Source organism: Thermobia domestica, chromosome 15, assembly GCF_964235325.1.
Source record: "Thermobia domestica chromosome 15, izTheDome1.hap1.1, whole genome shotgun sequence".
Taxonomy (NCBI): Eukaryota; Metazoa; Arthropoda; class Insecta; order Zygentoma; family Lepismatidae; genus Thermobia; species Thermobia domestica.
In genome coordinates, this window is record NC_137468.1 from 120,858,117 (window position 1) to 120,885,919 (window position 27,803).

The 27,803-nt window shown below is 35.8% G+C and overlaps 1 protein-coding gene across 1 annotated transcript in view; it reads left to right on the top strand.

The window, feature by feature from the left end:
- The window catches only part of LOC145671220 (peroxisomal targeting signal 1 receptor-like), a gene marked incomplete at its 5' end in the record, with an annotated part of 69,769 nt that overhangs the window by 22,510 nt on the left and 19,456 nt on the right, over nucleotides 1–27,803 (top strand). Inside the window, 1 exon segment of the mRNA XM_081740102.1 lies at nucleotides 9,056–9,220. Coding sequence (XP_081596228.1) covers nucleotides 9,056–9,220 — 165 coding nt within the window.

The following is a 27,803-nucleotide window of genomic DNA, read 5'->3' on the forward strand; positions in this document are numbered from 1 at the left end:
GTAATGTTCACATTTCAGAGTATTTGTAACATATTAATATTATATAATATTTAGTGTTCAGTGCTTATAGTGTTTTGTGACAGTCACAAACTGTGCTACTCTACGATGATGCCTCATGTGTCCATTAAATAAAAAAAAAATCTTGGGATTATTTTTTTCCAGTGGGGGGATAAGGTTCCATCCCTGCACACACGGTAATCACATGTCTAGTACGAGAACATGGTTTTACACTCAAAAATAAACAATAGTGCCGTAGAAAGAACACGCCTCCAGAAAGTCACGAAAAAGGCCGATTGCCTCTATATGGACTCCCTACAAGAAGAGACCTATTAAAGGAGACCTCAAGAGGAGGGGAGCAATGTATCAATTGACAGTTGATCACTCACCTATCAACACCTTTCTCCTGGGGTTGCCAGGGGCTATGGATAAATCCTTTAAAACAATCTCCTGACGGTGCTATAAGCAAAGGAGATATCCATTAATCACATTTCTCCCAAGGCTGCTATGAGCAAGGAGACATCCATTAATCATTCACTCTTGAGGCTGGACTGAGTGAAGGAGTAATTCTCATTACCTGTCTAAGGGCATTTCGAGCCAAAAACAATTAAACCTTTTCCGAGTCCACGTTTGTGTGTCGAGGACTTGGTTAAATACTGAAAAACATTTAGAGAATTACAAAAACTTTGTAAAGACTGTTATAAAAAATTATTTTTGTAATAAAAAGTGAAGAGTTTAAATTTCGGGCTTTGTTATTTAGACTCTACCGAACAAAACATTGTAGTATATAAACACACAACATCGATGCCACAAAATAAACAAACTCGTCAGATAGGCTATAACAACCGCTATACATTAGCTGGTTTAACTCAAAGAACAAAGCGCTCTCAAATAATCGAATGAATTCATATTATTTCCAACGCTGAATGTAAAAAGTTGGTACATGTGACAATGTTCTCCCGATAATACGATAATAGTGATTTTACCCAAAACAACCTTCATCAAAATTTCAACACTTATTTGCAACAAAATTAGAATTTTGAAATCTAGGCTAATCTTTTTGAAAAGGAAAACATCAAAATTTCGCAGAGGAACACCTCACATACTACGAAAACAGAACTGTGTATCAAATCTTATTTTTTGTCAGCATTCTGCCTGATCCCTGAGCCCAATTTCTGAATGATAGCGAAAGTTCTGCGGAGCCTAACTGGTACGCATTTCACTTGTCGACTTATTTATTTACTTGATATATAGCCTCGCGGATCCAGGATATGATCAAGAGAAAGGCTAAACCACAGTTTGCCGCTTTATCCAGTGTACAGAAAGTATTATTGAAGCCCATTTTATCTAGTGTATACCTGAGCGTCAAGGGGCTGGGGGAGGGCTTTTCAACCGAGTGTCCACACCGGTAATCGAACGTGAGAATTTCAGTTGCCGAGAAGCGACTTGGAGATGTGCTCGAATATCAGTAATTTATGTGCGTTCCCGGCGTAATAATTCACCACTGATGTCATAAAAAGACAAAAGCTAGAGCAAATTGCATCTTTGACAATTTCAATTACATTTGCACATTCCAAGTTGAATTAATTGTATTTAGCAGATTATATGATAAAAGCTAGTAAGAATAGTCTTAATGGAAATAATTTTGTGAGTGTGCATGATGTTAAAATGGGTTGTGAGCCTGATGATTGAAATATTTGTAACCAGAGCAGAGTGAACATGATACCGAAATTATGTTAAAATTTGTGCATTAGAGGTCGAATGTTGATTGACGTTGCAATCACAATGTTAAGTTACTGAAATGTCGATTTGATATGAATTGTGAAATTCACTAGGCATAATGCGTAAATAATGAGATAAGCATGAGGTTAGTAGTGTTATCACGAGACGAGACTTATTAAAAGTGTCCCTCTGTAGAAATTTATTCTCTTTTCGATTCTCGAAGAATTATTTCTCATTTTCTCTCGATTAAATCTTTTCTTGTCTTGTCTCATTCTGTAAATTTATGTACAAACTTTATACTCTGATTTTTTTTTTTTTTTTCATAATTTCATCTACAAGTTACCAGGATCTTTCTGCATCACGAAAGATTCACGTTCACGAAGGATGCGATATAGTATTTAAACCATACGTATTACTGGTGTGTGTTGTGTAATGGTTGCATATCATTAAATGTTGATAGGTGCTTTTCATGATATTTATATAATCACCACGTTATCAATTTATAGTTTTATACTTTTGAATCATTTAACATTAAAACATTGATGTCTAGGACTTGGGTGAATTAGAGTTGCCTACGGAACTCATGAAATTTCTCTTTCGTCTCGATATTATGTTTCTCTCCTCGAATTTAAAAAGGTATTAATCGTCTCGAGACGAAAAATTTAGCCTCGTGGGCAATACTGATTATTAGGTAAGTGTGATGTCAGTTTATTGTGATTTGTAAATCAGGTGTTGAGTCTTAGTGAGCATTAATGTTGTGTGCATGATGTCAAGTATTTAATATCCATATGAACAGGTTATAGAGTTTAATTTATATGTGTATAGAGGGTGCTTTTTCGTAATAATTTGTAATATTAAGTATTCTGCCTGTTGGCAGGTCCTGTGACTAATTAGTTGATTTTTCTTTCTTGTTTTTGTTTCTTTTTTAGGTTCAGGCCTTGAAATGTTTCTTCCATGTTTCTCTATCTTGAGATTCTGCGTTGCACGCTCAATATTTTCTTCTATTTCTCAAATCATCGGTCAATTGTTCTTTTCTCTGCTCTTCGCTTTCCTTCCATCCTTTCCTTTATGATGGTATGATGAAGAAATTTCTTTGCAAGATGTGTCCAATTCCATTGGCCTACAGGATGCTGGGTGGCTAAAAGTGCCTCTCCTACCCTTTTAAAAACATTTTTGTTGGTACTCTCTTCGTCCATTGTATCTTCTCCGTTTTCCTTCAACACCATATTTTGAAGCACTCCAAATATATCTTCTCTGAACCATACAGTTCAATACTCCATGTATAGGACCCGACCAGCTTCTTTCTAAGTCAATATTAAGCCTGCTAGTTAATAGTGATCTTTTCTTTCTGAATGTCTCTTTGGCTCCAACACATCTTAACCTGGTCTCTTGGTGCAGTAAGCGTCTCGTCAAAATACTTCCCAGATATTTGAAATTACCGACTTCTCGAAGTTCTGTGTTCTCTACTCTGTGCCGTAAGGGCACATCTTCACGGCGTATCCTCACAACTTCCAATTTTGCGACGTTGTTTTCCATTCCATGTTGTTTCCCAGTATCAACTACAGTAAATTATTTTGTCCATTATCTCCTGTAGTCCTTCGGTTCTACCTATAATAACTGCCATCCGCATACCTGACCTTGTTAATAATGTGCCCACCAAATCTTGAAATCTCCAACTCCCTTAATGCTTCACTGTAAATGTTGAAAATTGACGTGATATACGTCTTTATCTCACTCTTCTTTCAATTTCCACACTATTGATTTATCCTTTGAGTGAATATCCAAATATTTCTTGTCTGCTTGCCCTGAGGCGGATTTATGTATAAGTAGCCACTATCTCCATAAATCACAGGTTACTGTTAATTGAACTTGAATGTCCCTTTTCAGTACCTAGACTATATGAAACTTAGATCTACACTGATTGACAATGGCTAGGAACGAAACACATTTCCATTCATAAGTTTTGAGATCACGGTTTCGTGGCTATGTAGTGGCTTAAATATATCAGTAGAGGGCACTAGTGAGCCATTGCATCCAAGAGGAGAGGCAAATGGGCTATGTGAGGTTCTTGCTCACTAACAAAAACCATACTGAGTCAGAAGGTTGCACTCAAAAGATACGGCCAAGCACAACAGCAGCTGTTACAAGTACAATACTGTAGTGGAAGCTAATTAGTCTGTTGAAAAATGGCGTAAAGCATGTTAGTGATTATGATCGTGGAAGAGCTTGTCGTTGTTTTGAGGCAGGTCGAAATGTTACAGAGGTTGCATGTGTGAGGGGAATAGCACAAAGCGTTATTTCCCAACTGAAGAAAGTTGGTGTGACCAGAGAGAGGTGTGTACGCTTGCATGGTGGAGGTCGTGGTAGAAGTAAAATTCGTGGCATAGAAAATGTTACAAAAAGTTTTAAGTCCAATTATTAACAAATTCTTGCTCCGTGTGCTTATGCATTCAGAAACACATTTCTCGATCGAAATTCTGCTCCTGGTATTCAATCCAACTCCTCCCCCTCTTCCTCTCCATGTCTAAAGCAGTCTGTGTGACGTAATATATTCTTTCCATTCAGACGGGAAAAACAGGAACAATGTTTACAAGCTTTAAAGCTCTAAAACCGTCTCTTTCATTTGTTTGTTCTGAAATACCTTTGTAGAGCCTGAATAAAAAAATGTCACAAAATTTTCCTATACCGTCGTGGACACCTTTAGTTGCATTATTTCCCTTCTTCAAAGACTACATATCACATCAAGCTAGAAAGATGCTCCTTGTGAAATCTATGGAAATTGTCAATCACGGCAGTATGTTTTGTGGTTTCCGAAGTCAGTAATGCAGGCGCAGAGCTCTAAAAACTACTGACAGAAATGAGTGTTGTTCAATGATTAATTTCATTTTGTTTCCCAGTAATTGCAAGTAAATGTTCCAGGGGCGTCATTTGGGTAGTACAAGAAGGTATAATTCCCCCTCCCTTGAGTGTGATAAACACATTGTTTGATCAAATGTATAGTAAAGCACTGATATAAAAAGTTAAACTCTTCGGCGAGAATCCCCCTCCCTCAAGCAAAATTAAAATGACGTTGCTATTAGCAACAAACATATAGTTAAGATAGCACATTACTAGAGCACTTATTTTTGGTTTCAGTACATTACTAGAGTACTTATGTTTAGTTTCAACACATTACTAGAGCACTTATATTTGGTTTCAAGAGTCGAAGGTTTGATTCCTAGCTATTTGCGTTCATAGTGGACGACATTGAGAGAGACAGAGAAAGGAGGATCACATCAGACAGTTGTCGAATTAAGGTGGAATTCTTGACAAATAGAACACACAACATTGCTGTTCTTATTATAAGTTAACTAGTACCTTGTACTTTACCAATGCATGAATCTTTCTTTTGTAACACAGCCACCAACGAGATCTGTTTCGTCATTAGTGCAAGTGGATTTTATTTTAGGGATGTCTTTTTCTTGAGTTTTAGTGCTCGTATTGACGCTGTTTTTCTTGTCACATTCAGATTCACCACTAATAATGCATGCTGCCATAGTATCATCTCCAGTAACAGCTACCTTACAAGTATTTGTACTTTCACTACTTGCACTTCGATTTTTCTCTGATGCTGGAGTGAAATATTTTTCATTTCTTCCTTGCTCTTCATAATCGCAACAGTGGAATAAAAATAAATATTTTCCTACACAGAACAGCACTCTTACAGCGATGTATTAAAAGTAGCTGTTACCTTTGTCCTTCATTTCACCTACAAATTAAGGAAGTATGTCACAACACACAAACGCACAATAATAATTCGGAAAAACATCGGAAGCACACAGTAGAATGGTACAACGTACACCAGTCTTCACTCGTTAGATGTTCACATTCGCTTCGGGCTGATCCGCAGTCAGTCGTCAACTAGTATTGCCAGATCCTATCAGTCTCATACACTAACTCACAAGCTATTAAAGTGAAGTGTGTGGTTATGAGTTAAAATTACTCAGATTTACGTTTAGCACATTGAATTAAAGAATTCGAATGATGTAAGAAATATAACTGAGGATAGGAGGGGAAAATAGCATCCTCGTGGGATCTTTTTCTGCCTTTCAGCCAGGGATAAAACCTTTCCAGAGGGGGATTTCCCCTCATCCCTGGCCGTAATACGCATCCTGGGGGATGGTATAATATATCTCGTTAATTGTCATTAGGCTAACTTTAACTTCATTGAAAGACAATCGTTGAACAGCCCCAAAGGAAATATGTGCCATATTCCTTCAAAGTCAAATTTTATTTATTTATTTTTCTGCGAAAATTATCGTGAAACAATTTTCATTTTAATATATAGAAATTTATCCTTATATTTTTGACAGACTTTAACCCCAAGTAGTGGCGTGATTGAGAAGCATCAAAGAAACCATGCATCATATTGCATCAAAACAAAATTCTTGTGTCAGTTGTCATAATTAGAAAAATTTGGTGAAAGTTGTCAAAGAATTTTTTATCATGTAATTTAAATAACGAAGCATCGAAATTTGGGGGATATTACCCACTTTTATCCACTTGTCTTTACAATGGCGATTGTAACTACAGCCGATGGGAATTATTGGAACACCAGAAAGAAATTGCATACAGTGTTTTATTAAAATCGAACTTTTCTACGCGTTTTATACCGGAAAATGATTTTGTATGTGTGCAACTTTGCAACATGGAGTGGATTTTACCCTTTTTTACCCTTATTACTGGGGACTGTAAGCTAAAAAATGGGATTATTATGAAATGTTGGAGGAAGACACCAAATTTCACTACAATTAGATAATGTTTACGGACTTAAACTGACACACATGAATGGTGTTTGAGTAAAAGATAGAAATTTGCTTAAATAAAATTATAGAATAGACTGATTTGCCCCTCTCCTATATGATCTACTTAAAATCATTTCTGTTATCCGGATATACTATATTCTTGATATTATCTGTTATTAGTCATCCGGATATATCCATTATCCGTCATCGGATATATCTCTTCTTTGTATATTATCCGTTATCCGGATATATCCATCCCTAATTCATAACTACTGACTACAATCTCATTGAGATTGATCTTGGCTGAATGTATGTAAACAATTTAACATAACCACATACCTTTAAAACTTTCTTCTTTTTACTTTTTAAAAGGAAAGTAAAAAATTGTTTCACAGAAAAAAAAATAATTCAAGCGTTTTCGAGCTTAGCGTCTCAGTATTTAGCTTTATGATTATTTTGGAAAGTGTTAATGTTAGTGTGCTGATCGAATTGTTCTGTTACAAATATATCGTAGTGTAATTGGGTCGAAGTTGGATTTCAGTTGTATTGTTTATTCCTCAGCCCGTTCATGTCTGTAGAAACAACTTGGCACCGTTCATCTCCAGGAAATTCAACTAGCTACTGGTGCGTGTACTAGCCTTTATGTAGAAGCAAACGAACCATCATTAGCATATGGTCGCGAGGGATTTCCCCTAAACTATTACAGCCCTTCTGCGTTGTATATATGACCATCTATGCACCTTTCTTTTGTATGGTGACCAGATTTACGACTGTTATGCAGCACGTTTGTGGTATATTTCGTTCGCTATCCTCATGTACAGTTGTTCTCCGATGCCAACACACACCGTGGGTGGTGGAATATGTCACCAAACATACTATGGGGGCTTATTTATGGCTGGTCGAAGAAAAGTCGGTGAGGATGACAGTTTTGTTGTTGCCAGATTTTCGTTTTCGCGTTCTTTCTAAAGGTCTTAAAAACACACACACTAAATTAAAACAAAATAGCTGTGAATTTTGTATATGAGTGAACGGTTGCAAAACGACTAATATATACAACAGTGATTGATTAGCGAGGAATAATTATAAACGTAATTTAAGTATTAAGTTTGTTCTACAGATTGTCTAAGCAGGTTTTAAATGGGTATATAAATTTACTACTGAATCTGTAATGATTTTAAGAAACAAGCAGGTGGAACTGTGCAGACCAGGAAGTGAACTTTCATAATCATGACAAAAGCACAATAACATGAATTCACACAAATGTTAATTTCTAACTTATATTTTAGCCAAATGCTACAGGAACCTTTTTTAAATTTTATATATTTTCATTAGATTTTAGAGTTATTGCTAGCGTTGCTTTACTTTTACATCTTTTCTACACGGCTAATTAAGCGTGATTTGTTTTTAGGGTGTACAGTATTAGAATAGTGTTGTCCACGAGGTGAGAAGTATCTTTACAAAATTCGAGACAAAGTGAGAAACATGGCAGTTCTCGTCTCATTTTTGAGACTAGAAATTTCACGAGTCTCGTGGGCAACAGTAGTTTGTCCTAGTCTGCCAGAAATGTATGACAGTACTTTCCGGATAGACCTTGTACAATTACGTTCAAAAATATTTTAATCACTGTGTCTCTCTTAATAGTTTGACCCTAATTTAAAAGTTCATAATAATACAGGGTGTCTATCGGTCACGAAAGTCATGAAAAAGTCAAGAAAATGGTCATAAAAGTCAAGAAAAACTCACGAAATTTAGCTTTTGGGTCACGAATTTTTTTATCTGTGGAAATATAAGTGTAGATAAGAAAATTTTGTTCTAAAAAACGTCAAAATTCAATACCAAAAATGCTTCTGGTCGGTTTTAGATGCTACCAAATCGCAAACAAACCACGCTTCTATCGCATGGATGAAAATTCGGCCCAATTCCCACCCAAATTCGCTCTTGAGAATATTACTAATGGTTTGGGAAAGAAAAGGTCACGAAATTCCGTTTTCGAATTTTAGTAGACACCCTGTATTAGTTTTTGAAGACAAACAAGAAAAATCATGTTAAATTTCTAAGACCTATAGAAGACATAGAGCTCTTTACGGCAGTGATAGTTAATTTTTATAGTTTTGCGTTTATGTATTTTATTAGTTCTATTTATTTATTTATTTATGTGACCGAACATCTGCTGAACAATTCGATATATCTTTAAAAGGAGGAGTCTTTGTTTTTGATGATGTTTTCGTCTGCGTAACATTTCGGAAATACTCAAGATAGTTTGACCTTTTTTATTGTATTTTATAGATAATGTGACGTATCAAACAAGGCCTACTGTTCTAAATAGCATAGTATGTCAGATGAGCTTGAAATTCACGTTACGAATTCACTCAAGCATGTCTACACTACTAAATAACAAAAAGAAAAGAAAATACTAGGTAGTAAATGTGTGTGTGTAGGGAATGTCATAAAATGTTTCTGCAAAGGAAATTAATTAAATATTTTGAAAGCCTCTTAAAATGTAACTTGATATCACTTACGATTCTATTTTAAAACTTGATTTTGCATTGCAGAGAAGCGGCAGAACATCTTTTAACAGCTTTAAATCAACAAGCTGCAGGACGTGGTTTCCAGGGCAAAGCATCATGGAGTGCAATGTCCGACAGCATTTGGTCTACGTTGCGGTTAGTGATGTCTTTACTAGAACGCCAGGATTTATATGAAGCTGTTGATAGAAGGTAGTGTACTAAATATATTTTTTATGCTTCTTAAATCTCTGCTTTCTAAACAAAAGGCTTCCACTATAACTAACTCTACGACCTATGGAACCCGGAGGTTCAATGCCGCGTTCACAAAAGCTCTCCACTGACTTCTATCCTTAGCCAATTGGATCCAGTTTCTACTTTGTATTCATATCTCTGCGAAATCCATCTTAATATTGTCCTCCCATCTGCGCCTAGGTCTTCCTAATGGTCGTTTTCCAAATAGTCTTCCAGTCAAGACTGAAAGCGTTTCTACTTTCTTCCATTCTAGGTACATGACCTGCCCACCTAAGCCTCTTAGACTTCATGATCCTAACAATGTTGGGTAAACCGTATAAATTATGTAGTTCCTCGTTATGAATTTTCCGCCATTCCCCATTCCCGTTCTTCTTGGGTCCGAATATTCGTCTCAGGATCTTGTTCTCAAATACTTTCAGTCTATATTCTTCCCTCAGAGTAAGAGACCATGTTTCGCAACCATACAGAATAACAGGCATGATTATCGTTTTATATATTTTAAGCTTCAAATTCCTCGACAGAATTCGCGACGACAAGAGATTTTGAACCGAATAGTAACACGAATACCCTGCTTTTAGTCGACATTTAATTTCTTCGTGAATATGATTTTCCTCTGTTAATACTGATCCTAGATATTTGAAAGTATCCACTTTATCAAAAGTATTATTTAATATTTTAATGCATCCATAATTTGCCGTATTACGGTCCCGACGAACTTCCATGTATTTAGTTTTCCCTGCATTTACTTCTAAACTCATGTCCCTGCAAGCGTTTAATAAGATATCTGCATTTCTTTCTATTGTTCTATCATCCGCTATTAAATTTACATTATCAGCATATGCCGTAACCTGGTGAATACTGTTCAACTGTAGACGCTGATTGCTTTCTTTGATTTTCCTTATAGCGTATTCCAGAACAAAGTTGAATAATAATGGCGACAACGCATCTTCTTGTTTCAGGCCATTTTCCTCGTGAAAGCTCGTGGACAAAAATTTTCCTACCCGGACTTTACTTTGGGACATTTAAACATATCTTAATTAATCTAATTAGCTTTCTCGGTATTCCAAGTTCTGTAAGAACGTTGTATAATGTTTCTCTCCTAACCGAGTCGTAAGCCTTCCTAAAATCAATAAATAGTTGATGTACCGTGGTACTGTATTCCCGCTTCTTTTCGAGTATTTGTGGAATGGTAAATATTTGGTCGATAGTTGATCGATTTCGTCTAAATCCGCACTGATAATCTCCAATAATTTCATCTGTGTATGGGCTCAATCTTTCTAATAGAATACTTGAAAGGATTTTATAGGGTGTTGACAGAAGAGCAATGCCTCGGTAAGTATTACAGTCGATAACTATTACTGTCAGTTTGTCGCCTTTCTTATGAATTGGAACAATGATTGATTCTTTCCACTCTTGTGGCAATTCTTCCTTGTTCCAGATAAGGAGGATGAGTTTGTGTATCTTGTTCCACAATTTTTTTGCCTCCAGCTAAAATTAACCCAGTCGGAATTTCGTCTACCCGCGGAGATTTATATTTCTTTAATTTCTTTATAGCGGTTTCTACTTCTATTCGGTTTAGTTCTGGAATATACGGCTCTACAGTGTGTATCTCCTTTTCTCAACGCACATTAGTTTTTGGCTGCGTGTTCAGCAAATCATCAAAGGAATCTTTCGATCTATTTAAGATGCTATCCGTATCAGTGAGAACTGTTCCGTCAGCTTTCCTTAATATATAAGCACGAGGTTGATAGCCTTTCTTAAATTCGTTGATCCCCTTATACATGTCCTGAATATTTTTATTTTTACTATTATCTTTCAAGCTCCTTAATTTTAGCTTTCAAAAAATCGCGTTTCTTTGTTCTAAAAGTTTTGAGTTTCCCGCCTGATATCTACGAAATTTTGTGTAGTTATTTCATTCGGATTATGTATTAATTTTTGCCTGTTTTCTCTTCTCTCCTAGTTTAATGCATTCCTGGTCAAACCATGGTTTGTTCCTACGTATTTCCGCGTGTCCCAATTTTTCTTTTCCTGAAATTTTACTGTTGTCTCTAATTTCAATCCAAGTATCCTCAACACTAGTGCACTCCGAATCTTCTAAAGCAAAGAATCTATGCGAAACATCAATCTGGTATTACTCTCTTTCCTGGCTCTCTTCTAATTTCTTTAAATTAAATCTCTCCGTTTTCGGACATTGAATATTTCCTTTATTCAACGACAATTTCTCTCTTATTATCGCTGCTACCAGATAGTGATCAGTGTCACAATCAGCCCCTCTAAACAATCGGACATCAATTATGCTAGATTGCCTTCTTCTATCTGCTAAAACGTAATCAATTTGATTATGTGTTTTTCCGTCTGGTGAGGTCTAAGTGTATTTATGAACGTCGCGATGTAGGAATTTTGTACTCTTCACGATTAAGTTTTTGGATGTTGCAAAGTTCACGAGTCTAACACCGTTGTCATTACTTTCCTTGTGAAGACTTTCGTTCCCTATAGTTGGTTTGAAAATATCCTCTCGTCCTACCTTCGCTTTGAAATCTCCTAATAGAATTTTCATATGGTATTGCGGGAGTTGGTCAAATATCCGTTCCACTTCTTCGTAAAAACTGTCTTTTATATCGTCATCCTTATCTTTTGTTGGGGCATGTACATTTAAAACAATAATATCACACCACCGACCCTTAAGAGTAATAAAGGAAAGTCTGTCAGTAACAAATTCAACCCTCTTAATTGCTCGTAATATTCGTTTGTGAACGAAAAATTCTGTTCCTAATTGAGGCGTTCTCCGGAAAAAGGGCCTATAGGCAAAATGATGGTTTGGAGAAAAACGGAAGTGAAAGTTTGTATTACTTCTCCCGAATAGATTTTTGAAGTAAAACATGAATTGTAAAAGGTACTGATATACTTAGCACTCGCAGAAATTATGTAGCAAATATGTTTTCGGATACCTGTATTATTTCAACAGATAAAAAGATAACTATTAAATAATACTACTTCCCAATAAACCCTTTTTCCAAAGAACACAAAGTTCCGTCCATAAAAGTCAAAGTAAACTGAAAAAGGGTAATACAAGGCAAAATATGATGTGTTCAAATGTATTATGAGTGGAAGGAAAATATATCTGTTCGGGCCAATAGTTCCTTAAGGGCGTATAGTGAAAATGATAGGTTTGAGAAAAACGCAATGAGATGTTGTGCCAGTTGTATTTAATAGAATTTTGGAGCAAGACAAAACTTCAACATCTTTTCATATAGTGAACATTGTAACAGAATACAATGTTTTGTAATAGTGCACAAAGTGCCCTGTTTCCATAAAACACAAAATAAATATTGAAAAACATTAATACTGCGCAATATGCGATGTGGACAAAACTAAAAGAATATAACGAAAGATAAAGCGCTGGCTACAAAACACATTTACGTGGAGTTTGCCTGAATTCCCTGCATAATACATTCAAACCAGTCCCTATCTGTTGGTAACAGGAAAACGAGAAGATCTACATCTGTTTTGAAAATCTTTCTATCTATAGCTGTACCTCTTTGCGACTATATAGTTTTCCATTTTGACATTTTCGTTTCTTTACCTCACGTTTGATTCTTTCTGGAATTCAGTTCACATCTATTCATTTCTTCACCACTATCCACTACCAGTAGCATAGAACTCCTATAGCAGCACAGATACACTTCCAGCAATGCTTCCAACACGCTCATGGTCCAAATATTACTGCAGTAGTGGTGATACAGGCATAACTTCGCATAGTGTTGCCAAATCAAAACGAACTTTTCAGCACTTGTTGAGCAGACAATAATTGTTCATTTAAGCCGGAGAATGCCTCAATTGGTGATTTTTATTTCCTTCTCACCTAACTTCCTGAACTCCTACTAGGTCCATCCTGTATTTCTCTTGCTCACTCGTTACGGATTTTAACACGCCTGCCGTATAAAGACTTCTAATATTCCATGTTCCAAATCTCATGTCCATTTTCTTTTGCTAAGGTCGTGCCAAGTTATCAGTCCTTGTCCGAGGCTTTTGTGAATGTTTCTGAACAAGTTTATTATTATTATTATTATTATTATTATTATTATTATTATTATTATTATTATAATACAAAATGAGGTTGTTAGCCTTACCCAAGCCCCCAAGCTGGAGGACCACTCCTAGTCGTCTGTCCGCGACTGCTTATTCAGTATATTCGCAGCTAACCTTTATATCTAGAGGCTTTCTCCTCCGCAACCTGAGGACGCGCCGTGCCGTGGTGACAGGAACCCACGTTACACGGAGGCTTCCACTGTAGAGAAATAATTATTTTATTTTATGCCATAAAGAAATAATTTATTTTTTATTACTACCACGTATTCGTAAATTGGAATTGTATTGGTGCTTAAAATTTTTCATGTTGATTAGCTAAATAGTGAAGCAATTATGTAATTACTTAATTTTACCTGAAACTTTCCCTTTGTTTTCCTGTTACTTCACTTGTTAGATGTCAATTTATCGAAACAACAGAAAATTAATATAATTTGTCATACTTTGCAATGAAGACATTTTCTTTAACACATAAACTAATCGGAAGAAACAGATATTCAAAGCTGGAACCTAGGCTGATAATTCAACAACTTGATAATATTGTTTCCATTTGAGCATATCCAGGACGTGGAAGAGAATAAAATGAATTAAAGGTTTAATTACGAGGAAGAGAATACTCCTAATTTTTACGTCTTAAAAGCTAGAACCAAAACTTTTTTATTTTTGGTTATAATTTTTTAACCCATAACCAGAAATGTACAATGCAACAAAGAAGAAAATAAAGACCAAATGAACTTAGGTAACTGCAAGGTCATCCCAAGCCCCTTCTAGTGAGTCATGACTCGCTTCCAATATCGAAGCAAACAAATACCAAGATTAAATAATATGCTGTTATCAATGCTAAATTATAGATATTAAACAAGTTTTTACTACTACAGATAACTTCGGTAGATTTCGTTGTGAGTCAGGTTACAAGAAGTGCATAGCAAAATCTTTCCGGCGAGTGGTGATTCAACTTCATCTTCGAAGATCATCGATTTTAAAATGAGGCAATTATATGCTGCGCAAAGCAAATGGAGAGTACAACATATTTTTACTACTAGAAATCTCTTCGATAAATTTTGTTGCTAGTCAGCCCACAGGATGCCCATCTCATTCTTAATGAGATATGACTCACCTCTATCTTCAAAGCACATCGATTACAAAATGAGACAATTATGTGCTACGAAAAGGAATGGAGAGTCTAACGTATTTTTTTTTTTACTAGAAATCACCTTGATAAATTTTGCTGTGAGTCAGCTCACATAAAGACCATCTGAAATACTTTTTAACGAGACATGACTCACCTCTATCTTCGAAGCGCATCGATTCCAAAATGAGGCAGTTATGTGCTACGTAAAGCAAATAGATAGTCCAACATTTTTATTACTAGAAATCTCTTCGATAAATTTTTATGTGAGTCAGCTCACATAAGGGCCATCTCACAGCCTTTTGAATAAGACATGACTCACCTCTATCTTCGACGCGCATCGATTGTAAAATGAGGAAATTATCTGCTACTTAAAGCAAATGAAGAATTCAACGTTATTTTATTACTAGAAATTTCTTCGATTAATATTCTTGTGAATCAGCCGAAAGGAAAACAATCACTGACCCTTTTTAATAAGACATGACTCGCTTCTATCTTCGAGGTGCATCGATTCCAAAATGAGTCAATTATGCGGTTAATTAAAGCAAATGATGAATTCAACATTATTTTATTAGTAGAAATCTCCTCGATAAATTTTGTTGGGAGTCAGCCGAGAAAAAGACAATCTCAAATCCTTTTTAATGAGGCATGACTCACTTCTATCTTCGAATCGCATCGATTCCAAAATGAGGCACTTACGTGCTACGTAAAGTAAATGGAGAGTCGACCATTTTTTATTACTAGAAATCTCTTCCATAAATTTTGTTGTGAGTCAGCTCACATAACGGCAAGCCTTTTAAATGAAACATTACTTACCTCTAACTTCGAAGCGAATCGATTCCAAAATGAGGCAATTATGTGCTACGTAAAGCAAATGGGAAACTCAACGTTATTGTATTACCAGAAACATCTTCGATAAATTTTGTTGTGAGTCAGCTCACATAAAAACCACCTAAAACCCTTTTTAATGAGGCATGACTCATCTCCATCTTCGAAGTTCATCGATTCCGGAATGAGGCATTTCTGTGCTACGTAAAGCAAATGAAGAATTCAAAGTTATTTAAATACTACAAATCTTCTCGATAAATTTTATTCTGAGTCAGCCCAAACGAAGACCATCACTAAACCCTTTTTAATGAGACTTGACTCACTTCTATGTTCGAAGCGCATCGATCCCAAAATAAGACAATTATGTTCTATAAAGCAAATGGGGAGTGCTTCATATTTTTATTACTAGTAATTTCTTTGATAAATTTTGTCGAGGATGAGCCCACTGTAAGATCATCCAAAACCATTTCTAATGAGACATGACTCACTTCTCTCTTCGAAGCGCATCGATTTCAAAATCAGGCAATTATGTGCTGCATAAAGCAAACGGAGAGTCAAACTTTTTTTATTACCAGAAATCTCTTCAATAAATTTTGTTGTGAATCAGCTCACATAAGGACCATCTCAGCGCATTTTCAATGAGACATGACTCACCTCTATCTTCGAAGCGCATCGATTCCAAAATAAGGCAATTATGTGATACGTAATGCGAAAGAATAATTCAAAGTTATTTTATTAGTAGATATCTCCTCGATAAATTTTGTTGTGAGTCAGCCCAAAGCAAAACCATCTCCCACCCTTTTTAATGAGACATGACTCACCTCTATCTTCGAAGCGCATCGATTCGGAAATGATGCACTTATGTTATACGTAAAACAAACGGAGAGACCAACATATTTTTATTGCTAGAAATCTCTTCGATAAATTTTGTTGTGAGTCAGCCCACTGGAAGACCATCTCAACAAGTTCTTAATGAGTAATGTTCACCTCTACCTTCAAAGCGCATCGATTCCAAAATGAGGCAAATATGTGCTATGTAAAGCAAATAAAGAATTCAACGTTATTGTATTAACAGAAACATCTTCGATAAATTTTGTTGTGAGTCAGCTCGCATAAACACCACCTACAGCACTTTTTAATGAGGCATGTCTCATCTCCATCTTCGAAATTCATCGATTCCGAAATAAGGCAATTATGTGCTACGTAAAGCAAATAAAGAATTCAAGAGTTATTTTAATACTACAAATGTGCTCGATAAATTTTGTTGTGAGTCAGCCCAAAGGAAGACAATCACTAATCCTTTTTGCATGAAACATGAGTCGCTTCTATCTTCGAAGCGCATCGATTTCAAAATGTGATAATTAATTGCTGTGTAAAGCAAATGGAGATTGCTAATATTTTTATTACTAGAAATTTCTTCGATAAATTTTGTTGTGAGTCAGCCCACTGTAAGACCATCCCAAGCCCTTTTTAATGAGACATGACTTACTTCTATGTTCGAAGCGCCTCGATTCCAAAATGAGGCAATTATGTGCTACGTAAAAAAAGATGGAGAGTCCAATATATTTTTGTTACTAGAAATCTTTACGATAAGTTTTCTTCTGAGTCAACTCACATAAAAACCATCTAAAACACTTTTAAATGAGACATGACTCACCTCTATCTTCAAAGCGCATCGATTACTTCGATAAATTTTGTTGTGAGTCAGCCCACAGAAAGACCATCACTAATGTTTTTTAATGAGACATGACTCACCTCTATCTTCGAAGCGCATGGATTTGGAAGTGAGGCAATTATGTGCTATGTAAAGCAAATGGTGAGTCCAACATACTTTTATTACTTGAAATCTCTTCAATAGAAATTGTTGAGAGTCAACCCACAATAAGACCATCTCACACCCTTTTTAATGAGATATGACTAACCTCTATCTTCGAAGAGGATGGATTCCAAAATGATGCAATTATGTGCTACGTAAACAAATGGAATGTCCAACATATTTTTATTACTAGAAAACTTTTCGATAAATTTTGGTTATTGTATCTCATACAAAGACCATCTCACACCCTTTTTAACGAGACATGGCTCATCTCTTTCTTCGAAACGCATCGTTTCCAAGTGGATGGTTTATTTGCAAGCCTGTAACTGCGTACTGCAATACAAATAATGGGATTTTACCTTATGATAACGGTCTATCCAACTTATTTCCACTATCCCACGCCTTTCCTTGCTTCTTTTTCACACAAACTTGCCTAAAATTCAAATTCGGAATTTTGGAGGGGTCCTACTGACGAACGAGCACTCACGAAAAAAGACCAAATAAAAGTTTTGTTTCTTTTAACCCCGACTGTTCGAAAATCGTGGTCATTATTATTTATATACTTCGAATGTCTTTACTTGCGTACCTAGTAAATTATTTATCCTAGTTGTTATTCTCACAGTAATGAAGAAACATAACTTACATATTACGGGACACAAAAATTTACTTAATATCATATATATATATAATATGTGTGTGTGAAAAGAGTGACTGTTATCATATATACAATATAGTATAGCTCAGTTATTAGCCTTGTATAATTCCTGAGTCCTTTCTATTTAATTTATATTCTTGTTCTCGATATAGGAATTTTCCCCATCAGTTGCAATGATTTCTACACTTGGAAAATGAAAAGTAATATTTCTACGTTGTATGTTTATAATTTTAAAAATGTTAGCTAGAGAATAATATTTGTACCCACATTCTTCACTTCATACTGACTCAGACATGTTCGCTTACTGTTCAGTGTGTTCCTTAGAGATACACTGAAAGTGCGTCGTTTCAGTTTTGTTTGTGTGTGTCTATTACCAATTGGTAGAGCCATAAAAGTATTTGAGATGATCTTTACGTGATCTGACAACAAAATTTACCTAACATATTACTAGTAATAAAATATGTTGGACTCTTCATTGGCTTAACGTAGCACATAATTGCCTCATTTTCGAATCGATGCGCTTCGAAGATAGAGAGGTGAGTAATATCTCATTAGAAACGGTTTGTGACGGTCTTCCTGTGGGCTGACTCACAACAAAATTTATCGAAGAGATTTCTAGTAATAAAAATATATTTGACTCACCATTTGCTTTAAATAGCACATTATTGTCTCCTTTTGAAATCGATGCGCATCGAAAATAGAAATAGATCATGTCTAATTAAAAAGGGTTAGTGATTTGACGTTATGTGGGCCGATACACAACAAAATTTATGGAAAAGATTTCAAGTAATAAAATAACGTTGAATTCTCCATTTGTTTCACGTAGCGCATAATTGCTTCATTTTGGAATCGATTCATTTCGAAGATAGAGGTGATTCATGTCTCATTAAAAAGGGTGTGAGCTGGTCTTTACGCGAACTGACTGACAACAAAATATATCGAAGAGATTTCTAGTAATAAAAATATGTTCGACTCTCCATTTGCTTTACGTAGCACATAATTGCCTCATTTTGGAATTGATGCGCTTCGAAGATAGAAGTCAGTCATGTCTCATTAAAAATGGTTATTGATGTTCTTCCTTTGGGCTGACTCACAACAAAATTTATCGAAGAGATTTCTAGTAATAAAAATATATTGGACTCTCCATTTCTTTATGTAGCACATAGTTATCTCATTTTCCAATCGATGCGCGTCGAAGATAGAGGTGAGTCATGTCTCACTAAAAATGGTTATTGATGTTCTTCGTTTGCGCTGACTCAGTAAAAAATAAAGTTGAATTCTCCATTTGCTTTAAGTAGCACATACCATACTAATTTTCGAAAAAATGAAATGAAATGTTCGAGTTTTACGTCCATCGGTTATGCTGGTTAGGCTAAAGGAGACGGTGAAGATGAAAAACGAATGAAAGGGTGGAATGAAGAAAGTGGGAGGAAACAGGAGAATCCCGAGAAAACCCACTAGCACGATGTTTGTTCATCACAAAGTCCACACGGCGTGAGGTGGAATCGAACCAGGGACCCGAAGCTACCACTGAGCCACTGCTGCCCCAAGCCTCATTTTCGAACCGATGCACTTCGAAGATAGATGTGAGTCATGTCTCATTAAAAAAAAAATTGGAATGGTCTTTATTTGAGCTGCCTCGCAACAATTTTTATCGATGAGATTTCTAGTAATATAAATATATTGGACACTCTATTTGTTTTAGGTAGCACATAATTGCTTCGTTTTGGAATCGATGCTCTTCGAAGATAGAGGTGAGTCATGTCTCATTAAAATGGTTTTGAGATGGTTTTTATGTGGGCTGATTCACCACTAAATTTATCGAAAAGTTTCTATTAATAATAGTATGTTGGACTCTTCATTGGCTTAACGTAGCACATAATTGCTTCATTTTGGAATCGACGCGCTTGGAAGATGAAGGTGAATCATGACACTGCGGGATGGTTTTGCTATGTACTTGTTGTGACCTGACTCACAACGAAATCTACCGAAGTTATTTGTGTCGGCAATACGCATGTCCTTATTTCATTTAACATTAACCGTAAATTAATCATTCGTTTTTATTAAAAAGAAAAGTACTGAACAAAATTATTGAAGGAATTCAACAAACTCCAAATGCTTCGATGAATGACAAAATTGTTTATTTTTATGAACGTTCAGTGATACTTCCTGTAGCGCTAAAGACTTTATAAAAATCGATTTTCGGAGTGTGGGATTATTTTAAGGAATGCTCGAGGGAATTAAGGAATACACGAGGGAAGGAATTTAGACCTGCACGAGGGAATTTCTACTTAACTTCGTTAGCATCACTGTTGTAATTTGAAAAAGAAACCTTTCCTACCTTACAGATATCTCAGCAAGCCCTCCTCAGTAAAAACAATGGATTGCAAAACAATGCTTAGGGATTGTTCTCCTTCCCTAATCTTGTGAGGAGTGTTAAAAATCTCCAGTGATTCAAAATGTTGTGAATAAAGAATGAAACATTAAAATATTGCAAATAAGATAACTCAGGACATTTCGCAGAACATTTTAAAAAAGGACATTTCTCGATTTTCTAGGAGTCTTTGCTACACGCAGGACAGCTCTTTGAAAAGCAGTACTGTACTGCGAAAATCAGTACGTCTGGTCACCCTATCATTAGCACTTTAATATTCCTCGAAGAGGAATTATTAGAGATGCAAGGGCTCGAAAAAAAAAAAACGGCTTTTTTTGGGGGAAAAATCGGTTATTTCTGCTTCGCTTTTTTGCTTGGGAAATTTTGGGCTTTTTTGAAAATTTTGCTTTAAACTGATAAAACAGACTTTATTTCGCTTCTCTACCAAAAAAAAAAAAAAAAAAAAAAACTCATTTAATTAGTGATTGATGCAGGTAATAATATGAAACCTCGAAAATAAGCTATGAATTTCAAAAAGATTTTTTAAAATTGTAAACATATTTACATTATGAATTCCAAAGGATTAACCAATATATGTAATAATATTTTAACCTCTTATATAAAATAAGTACTTTAAAAAATGATACACAAATAACTAGCAAAATTGTATGTAGTACTTTTACTTTAAAATATCACACACCCTCTTTTTGAAGCAAAATAAAGAAAAACATGAGAGAAATCTGCACATCAAGAGCTTCGTTTCGGGTGGTTCTGTACATTCTTGAAATTTTTCAGTTAAGTTTTAACTTTCATTTACATTGTATGAATATTTCGAACAAATTTTTCACTAATTGATCACATATGTAATAATCTGTAACCACCTATCAGGTGCTTCGAATCTACAAAATCGATAAAGCTCCAAATTCTGTAATGCACTAACTGTTCCTTAAGCTTGTTCAGAATCGGGAAAGTGTCGAATTTTCTGTTTATGGATGGTATACGTAATAGACGGTTCATCTGAGGGTATGGTTTCCTAGGCTGTAGAATGTATAACCACCATCACGGTTTACCCAGTGCTGAAGGTTTCTGAATTTTTAACAAGAAAATTCAACATATCGTTACGAAACTTTTTTTTAATAAAAAAGAAAAACTATGGAATTCATTTAAAAAGAGTGGAAGAATCAATCACTGTTCCAATTCACAAGAAAGATAACAAAATTGATTGTAAAAATTATCGAGGCATTTCTCTTAACATTCTATTAATGATTGACCCCATACGCAGATGAAATTATTGGAGATTATCAGTGTGGATTTAGTCGAAATTGACCAGATATTTACCATTCGACAAATACTCGAAAAGAAATGGGAATATATTACCCAGTACATCAACTGTTTATTGATTTTAGAAAGTCATTCAACTCGGTTATGAGGGAAACATTGTACAACATTCTTACAGAATTTGGAATACCGAAAAAGTTAGATTTATTAAGTGTTTAAATGAATCACAGAGTAAAGTCCGAGTAGAAAAATGCAAGCTTCCAGGTCGGGATTGGTCTGAAACAAGGATATGCGTTATCGCAGTTATTATTCAGCTTTGTTCCGGAGTACGCTATAAGAAAAATCAAAGATAGGAACCAGGGCCTAGAGTTGAATGGTAGTCACATGCTGATGATGTAAATCTGATAGAAGAACAATCGAAAGAAATGCAGAGGCCTTATTAAACGCTTGCAGGGACATGAGTAAATGCAGTGAAATCTAAATACAAGGAAGTTCACAAGGACCGTAATACGGCAAATTATGAATGCGTTAAAATATCAATTAATACTTTCGACAAAGTGGATACTTTCAAATATCTTGAATCAATATTACCACACCAAAATCATACCCACAAAGAAATTAAATGTCGACTGAAATCAGGAAATTCTTGTTATTATTCAGTTCAAAATATTTTGTCGTCGCGAATTTTGTCAAGGAATTTAAAGCTTAAAATATATAAAATGATAATCATGCCTGTTATGATTTATGGTTGTGAAACATTGTCACTTACGCTGAGGGAAGAACGCAGACTGAAATTATTTGAGAATAAAATTCTGAGACGAATATTTGGACCCAAGAGAAATGGGAATGGGGAATGGCGGAAACTTCATGAGGAACTACAAAATTAATACGGTTTACCAAACATCGTTAGAGTCATCAAGTTTAGGAGGCTCAGGTGGGCAGGTCATGTAGCCAGAATGGAAGAAAGTAGGAACGCTTTCAAAGTTTTAACTGGAAATCCCATCGGAAAACGTCCATTAGGAAAACCTAGGCCCAGATGAGGGGACAATGGATCTAGCAGAAATAGGAATGCAGAGTAGAAACTGGATTGAATTGGATAAGGACAGAAGTCAATGGAGAGCTTTTGTGGCCATAGAGGAAGAGAGAGTTAAGCACAACTGCACAACAAACATGAGTGAGTGGTTAGCTTTCGCGCTTCTATCCTGAAGTCCGGGATTTAACCCCGCATTCGACCATTTTGACAAAAGATTTTCTTAATTCCATCTGTGAATGTAGAGAGAATGTAGAGATAGTGCGTGTACTGTGAGTCCTGTCCGACTTCCTTTGTAATCGTTTTTAAATCTTTGTTATTTCTAATTACCAGCAGTGATGGATTTGCGAAGAGCGTTAGGGTGAGGATGTCTTTCGGATTGAAGCCTCTACCCAGAAATTACGGAATTTCTAAAACAAACTAAATATTAGTTTTGCCTTTACTCATAAACTTCAAGCTGTCCTCAAATAAAAATATTAGGAATTTATAGAAAAAATAAGCATTAATAAGAAAAGCCCCTCCCAAAATACTTTTCTAAATCCGCCACTGATTATCAGTATAAAATGGTCTTCAATGTTGTATCTGGAAGATTATTGCTGAATATACAAACGAAACGAAATATTTGTTATGCCTGTGCCCATAAACTTGCTCCTCTTAAATAAAAGTTAGGATTTAAAAAAAAAAAAAAAAAAATTCAGAAAAACCCCTCCCAAATTTTTTTCTAAATCCGATATTGATTATTTCGATCAAATGGTATTCAAGGTTGTGTCCGGAAGATTATTGTTAAATCATTCCACAGCTACAGTAACGGAAATGTGGAAGTACGCTCTGACAGATATATTGAAAAACGTACGCTCTGATGAATATATTGAAAAACATAAGTTTAATTATGTGCTAGAAGCTAGAGTACTAAGCTCTAAGAAATGAAACACAGATGACTAAAAAGAAATTATCTAGAGAAGAAAAAATGTCGATAATTCAGAAGTTAAAATAAAGTTAAATAGCTTCTAAAATTGCCCTCAAATACTACGTACTTTATGTTTACTTTAATTTATAAACAATGTGCTCCATCCATCATGATGGTGAATTCCACATCGACATATGGCATTTAGGTCATGGAATCTTATTTAACTTTAGAGTATACTATAAGTAAGCTTTTTAAACAGAAGAATCATGAAAATGAAAAAAGCCAAAATTTCCAAAATTCTCGTTTTTTTCCCCAAAAAAGCCGGCTTTTTATGTGCAAAAAACCATCGATTCAAAAAAGCCGGCTTTTTTGCATCTCTAGGAATTATTATGTAAGAAATAAACAAGTTTCGTTTCACAGTTCTGAAAATGCAATAAACTATCCAGATTTAATATTGAAACAGATCTGTAACTTCCGGCTGCAGTAGAGATATAATATGAGTAATGAAACTTTTATTTCTAACGATGAATTCATTCTAAAAAGTTATGTATTGCTATGTTTTTACAATTATTTCCATCTAAGAATCAATACTGAAACAGCAAGAATAAATCTGAGATGAAATCTGCTTTCGGACATTGAATCCAGATGTAAAATCGTTTCTCGCCTTCTTACTCAATGAGGATCAACATTAAAACCGTATTATTAGATTTCTATTAATTCTAGTTGCAATACAAAGGAGTACAGAAGATTGATCCGATTTTGTATGTGTCCGATTTTGATGTCTCACTTACCGTAGGGATGCGTCTTGTCAATAGCCCTGCACCGTAACTTTCATTGTAGGAGACTCCGTTGAAGTACAGGAACAAGAATCTTGAGCCATTCTTGCCATGCTTTCCAGTGGCCACGGTCAGTAGTGACAAGATGCAAGTGCCCTTTCCATTAGGCCAAACCCACAAAATTCCATGGGACTAGCATCAGGTGACTTCACTTGTGACCTGAAAGGAAATAGCCTGGATGCCAGTGTCTGCGCCATCTGTTGCAGAAATCTCTGTGTAGAATGGGATGTGTGATGAGGATTTACCCATATGCTGGTATTGTATTTCCGTATAAACGGGGACGGTTTTCTGTGTAAACTGGTGTAATGATATGTTGCTGATAAAATGTGGACTTGATTTTGAAGTATTTAGGCACCTACCGAATAGTTCGTCTAGCAGTATCACGCGACAACCAAAAATCCCTTCGATAAACTTGCTTTGCACTAATGGATGAAGACAGGACGGGTTTTTGCGTCTCGTGCGGTATACGTTACAGCTCGAATTTTGCCACAATATGATAGATAAATCCATGCTTCATTGAGTCTGGCAACAAACCTCCACTTTTCCCTGGATAAATGCCGTTCATGAAGGCGCCTACAGTGGGTCTTTCTCTCCCTCAAATGGGCCGCAGTAGGGACATGTCCTGGACTTTTAAACACGATCTGGAGCTTTAATTTGCCACGTAGGTTACAGTTCACAGTTTACTCTGCCACGTGTGCAATTGTCTTTCCCTCACACGTTGTGTAGGAGTGTTTTCCTACAGCGCCATTTGGCGCAACTTCTGTGCTATAGGTGGAGTCACCGCAGTACATGGTCGCTTTCTATTCCCTTTAGTGGGTTAAAAAATTTGCTGGTACGTCGTGGTGTTTATGTCTATTCATTGTTTTCTTCATAGTCATTGACTCCAATTCACATCCATTTTTCCTACTCTGTTTTTTTAATCTGTTTCACAAAAAACATGGCGTGCAAAAGTGCTGCGACGCAGCCTTCCGGAAACCAGTTCACTTTCGGAGCCGTGATGCGTATATGCGAACTTGGTACGATACTGATACCTTTGGCTTTCTCGTGTTTCAATCATTCGGATTGGTCATTTCTATGAACAGAGGTGAAGATTGAAAATCGGACACACAATACACGAATCAACCTTCTGTAAAATCGAAGAAGAAAACTATTCTTGCATACTGAGTCAAACCAAAAATATGCTTCTCGCTATATATATTTCACTTTTCGCTATGGTGATCAATGTTGTAACCGAAAATCATATATATATATCCACCACTTCCGGCCTCAATAGGGGGATAAGGATGGGCATAAAACATTTCTTTTACCATTATTGATTATATTTTGCCGGTTTTGCTCTATGATGATCAATACTGAAGCCGAAAGTTGTAGTAAATCTCAACTACGTGTGGTCTTTGTTAAGAGATACGGAAGAAGATAGTCTTTTCTCAAGACACTAAGTCGATGTGAAGAATGTGTTGGTACCTAGTATTATTTTATTTTTTCGTTAAATATTGGAACCGGAAATGTTTGATTTCTACCACTTCCGAGTAGATTGTTATCGAAGAAAATTGAACCTATTCTCTAGACGCTGAATCTATTCTAGAAAACTGCTTCTCGATATTTATCATTTCTATTTTGTGGAAATTAATATTGAAACCAGAAGTAGTAAATTTCTACCATTTGAGTTCGTAAATGGTAGTGTAGTAGTAGTTTGTACGAACACACAAACCAGTAGTGTGTTCGTAAAATCCTGAATCAGTTCCGTAAAACCGCTTGTCGCTATATATTAAAGTTTTGTTGTATGTTGATCGTCATGAAACTAGAAGTACTAGTAAATTTACAACTTCTGGCGTAAGTATAATGTTAATGGTGAAGATGCTATGTTTTTCTTCAGACGCTGAATCGATTTCAAAAAACCGCTTCTGTTCATTAACGTTGAAACAGCAAATGGTTGATTTGTATCACTTCCGGAGCTCTCTCATGGCTAAGCAGTTAACGTACGCGTCTTTGGCGTGGGAGATGCAGGTTGGATTCTCGACGGGATAATTCGAATCCCATGTTAAGCTGTAGATCCTGGTCTCATAGCTTCGCCACTGAAAGGGACGCTACAATTAAATCATTTCAATTCTATCACTTCCGGTTTGAATTGGGGTTAACCGAGGAGACAATCTAAGCTTGGGAAGCGGATTCCAGAAAACCGCTCCTCGATATCTCTTACTCTTTTTGTTCTATATGTATACTAAATTTCTACCACTTGCGGTTTTAGTATAATTGCTACTGGTCGTGATTGTGTATTTTTTTGAGACGTTGAATCGATTCTAAGATACAGCTTGTTGCAATCTATTATCATTTTTATTTTATTGTGATCAATGTTGAAACCGAAATCGCGAGTAAATTCTTACACGCTTGGCTTTTATAAAGTAATACGGGTGGGGTAGTATCTTTCCCTGATGCGCCGAATGGATTTAATAAAAATGAGAAGGAAACGCTTGTCCCTATGTATTTTAGGTTTTGTTCTATGGTGATCACTGTTCGGTTTCTACTGGACTAGGTGCTCCTAATGAAGTGCCGTGATAACCTGAAGCCGGTCCTTCCGCTACTTTTGGGCTATGGGTAGACAACCAAGATATTCGGTTAAGTCCAGGCTATTGTAAATTTCTCCAGTGTGATCTATTTGCCGTTCAAATCGGATACGGTTTATTCCTACCACTTCCGGATTGGATACAGGGTTAACAGAGAAAATTAAATCTGTTCTTGAGATGTTAATCGATTTTTTAAAAAAAGTCTTCAAAATAATGATGTCTCAATCAATTAAATAACAACGATATCTTTTACCTCTTTTCCTCTATGTAAAATAATATTGAGACCGGCAGCACAAGTTAATTTCAACCACTCCATTCTTAATAATGTGTTTCGCATGGAGATTGTAGGTTAACTCGAGAAGTTGAACCGATTTCAAAGAACTGTATGCTGCTATCTGTTGCCGTTTTTGTTGCAAGACAATCAACCTTGAAACCAGAAACGATTCATTTCTACCACTTCCGGTTTGAATAGAGGGTTAACGAAGGATATGGAACTGTTTCTTCGGACTGAATCGGTTCCAGGAAATCGTCCCTCGATATCTCACTGTTTTGGTTTATGGAGATCACTATTGAAGCCGAAGGTACTAGCTAGTACTTCTGTGTTAATAGAATGTTATCGGTAGAGGTGATTGTGTTTTCTTGACACATTAAATCAGTTCTGAAAAACTACTTGTCCCTATTATTACCGTGTTTCTTGCATAGCGATCAAAGTTAAAACCGAAAGTGCTGGTAAATTTTACCAGTTTCGGTTTGATAGTAATATGAGTGGACTTGATATCTTTTTTTGAAACGGTGAATCGATCGCAAAAAACCGGTTGCCACTATCTACTACCGTTTATGTTCTATGCTGATCAATGTTTTGAAACCGAAAACCGGTTGAATAGAGAGTGAATGGAGAAGAAGCTGAGATCTGGCCTTTGGAAGTCAAAGCGATATATATATATATATATATATATATATATAATATAACCAACCTTCTCGATATCTTACCGTTTTTGCTCTTTCACTTCTGATTTTAGAGTGTGTGATGGGTGGAGA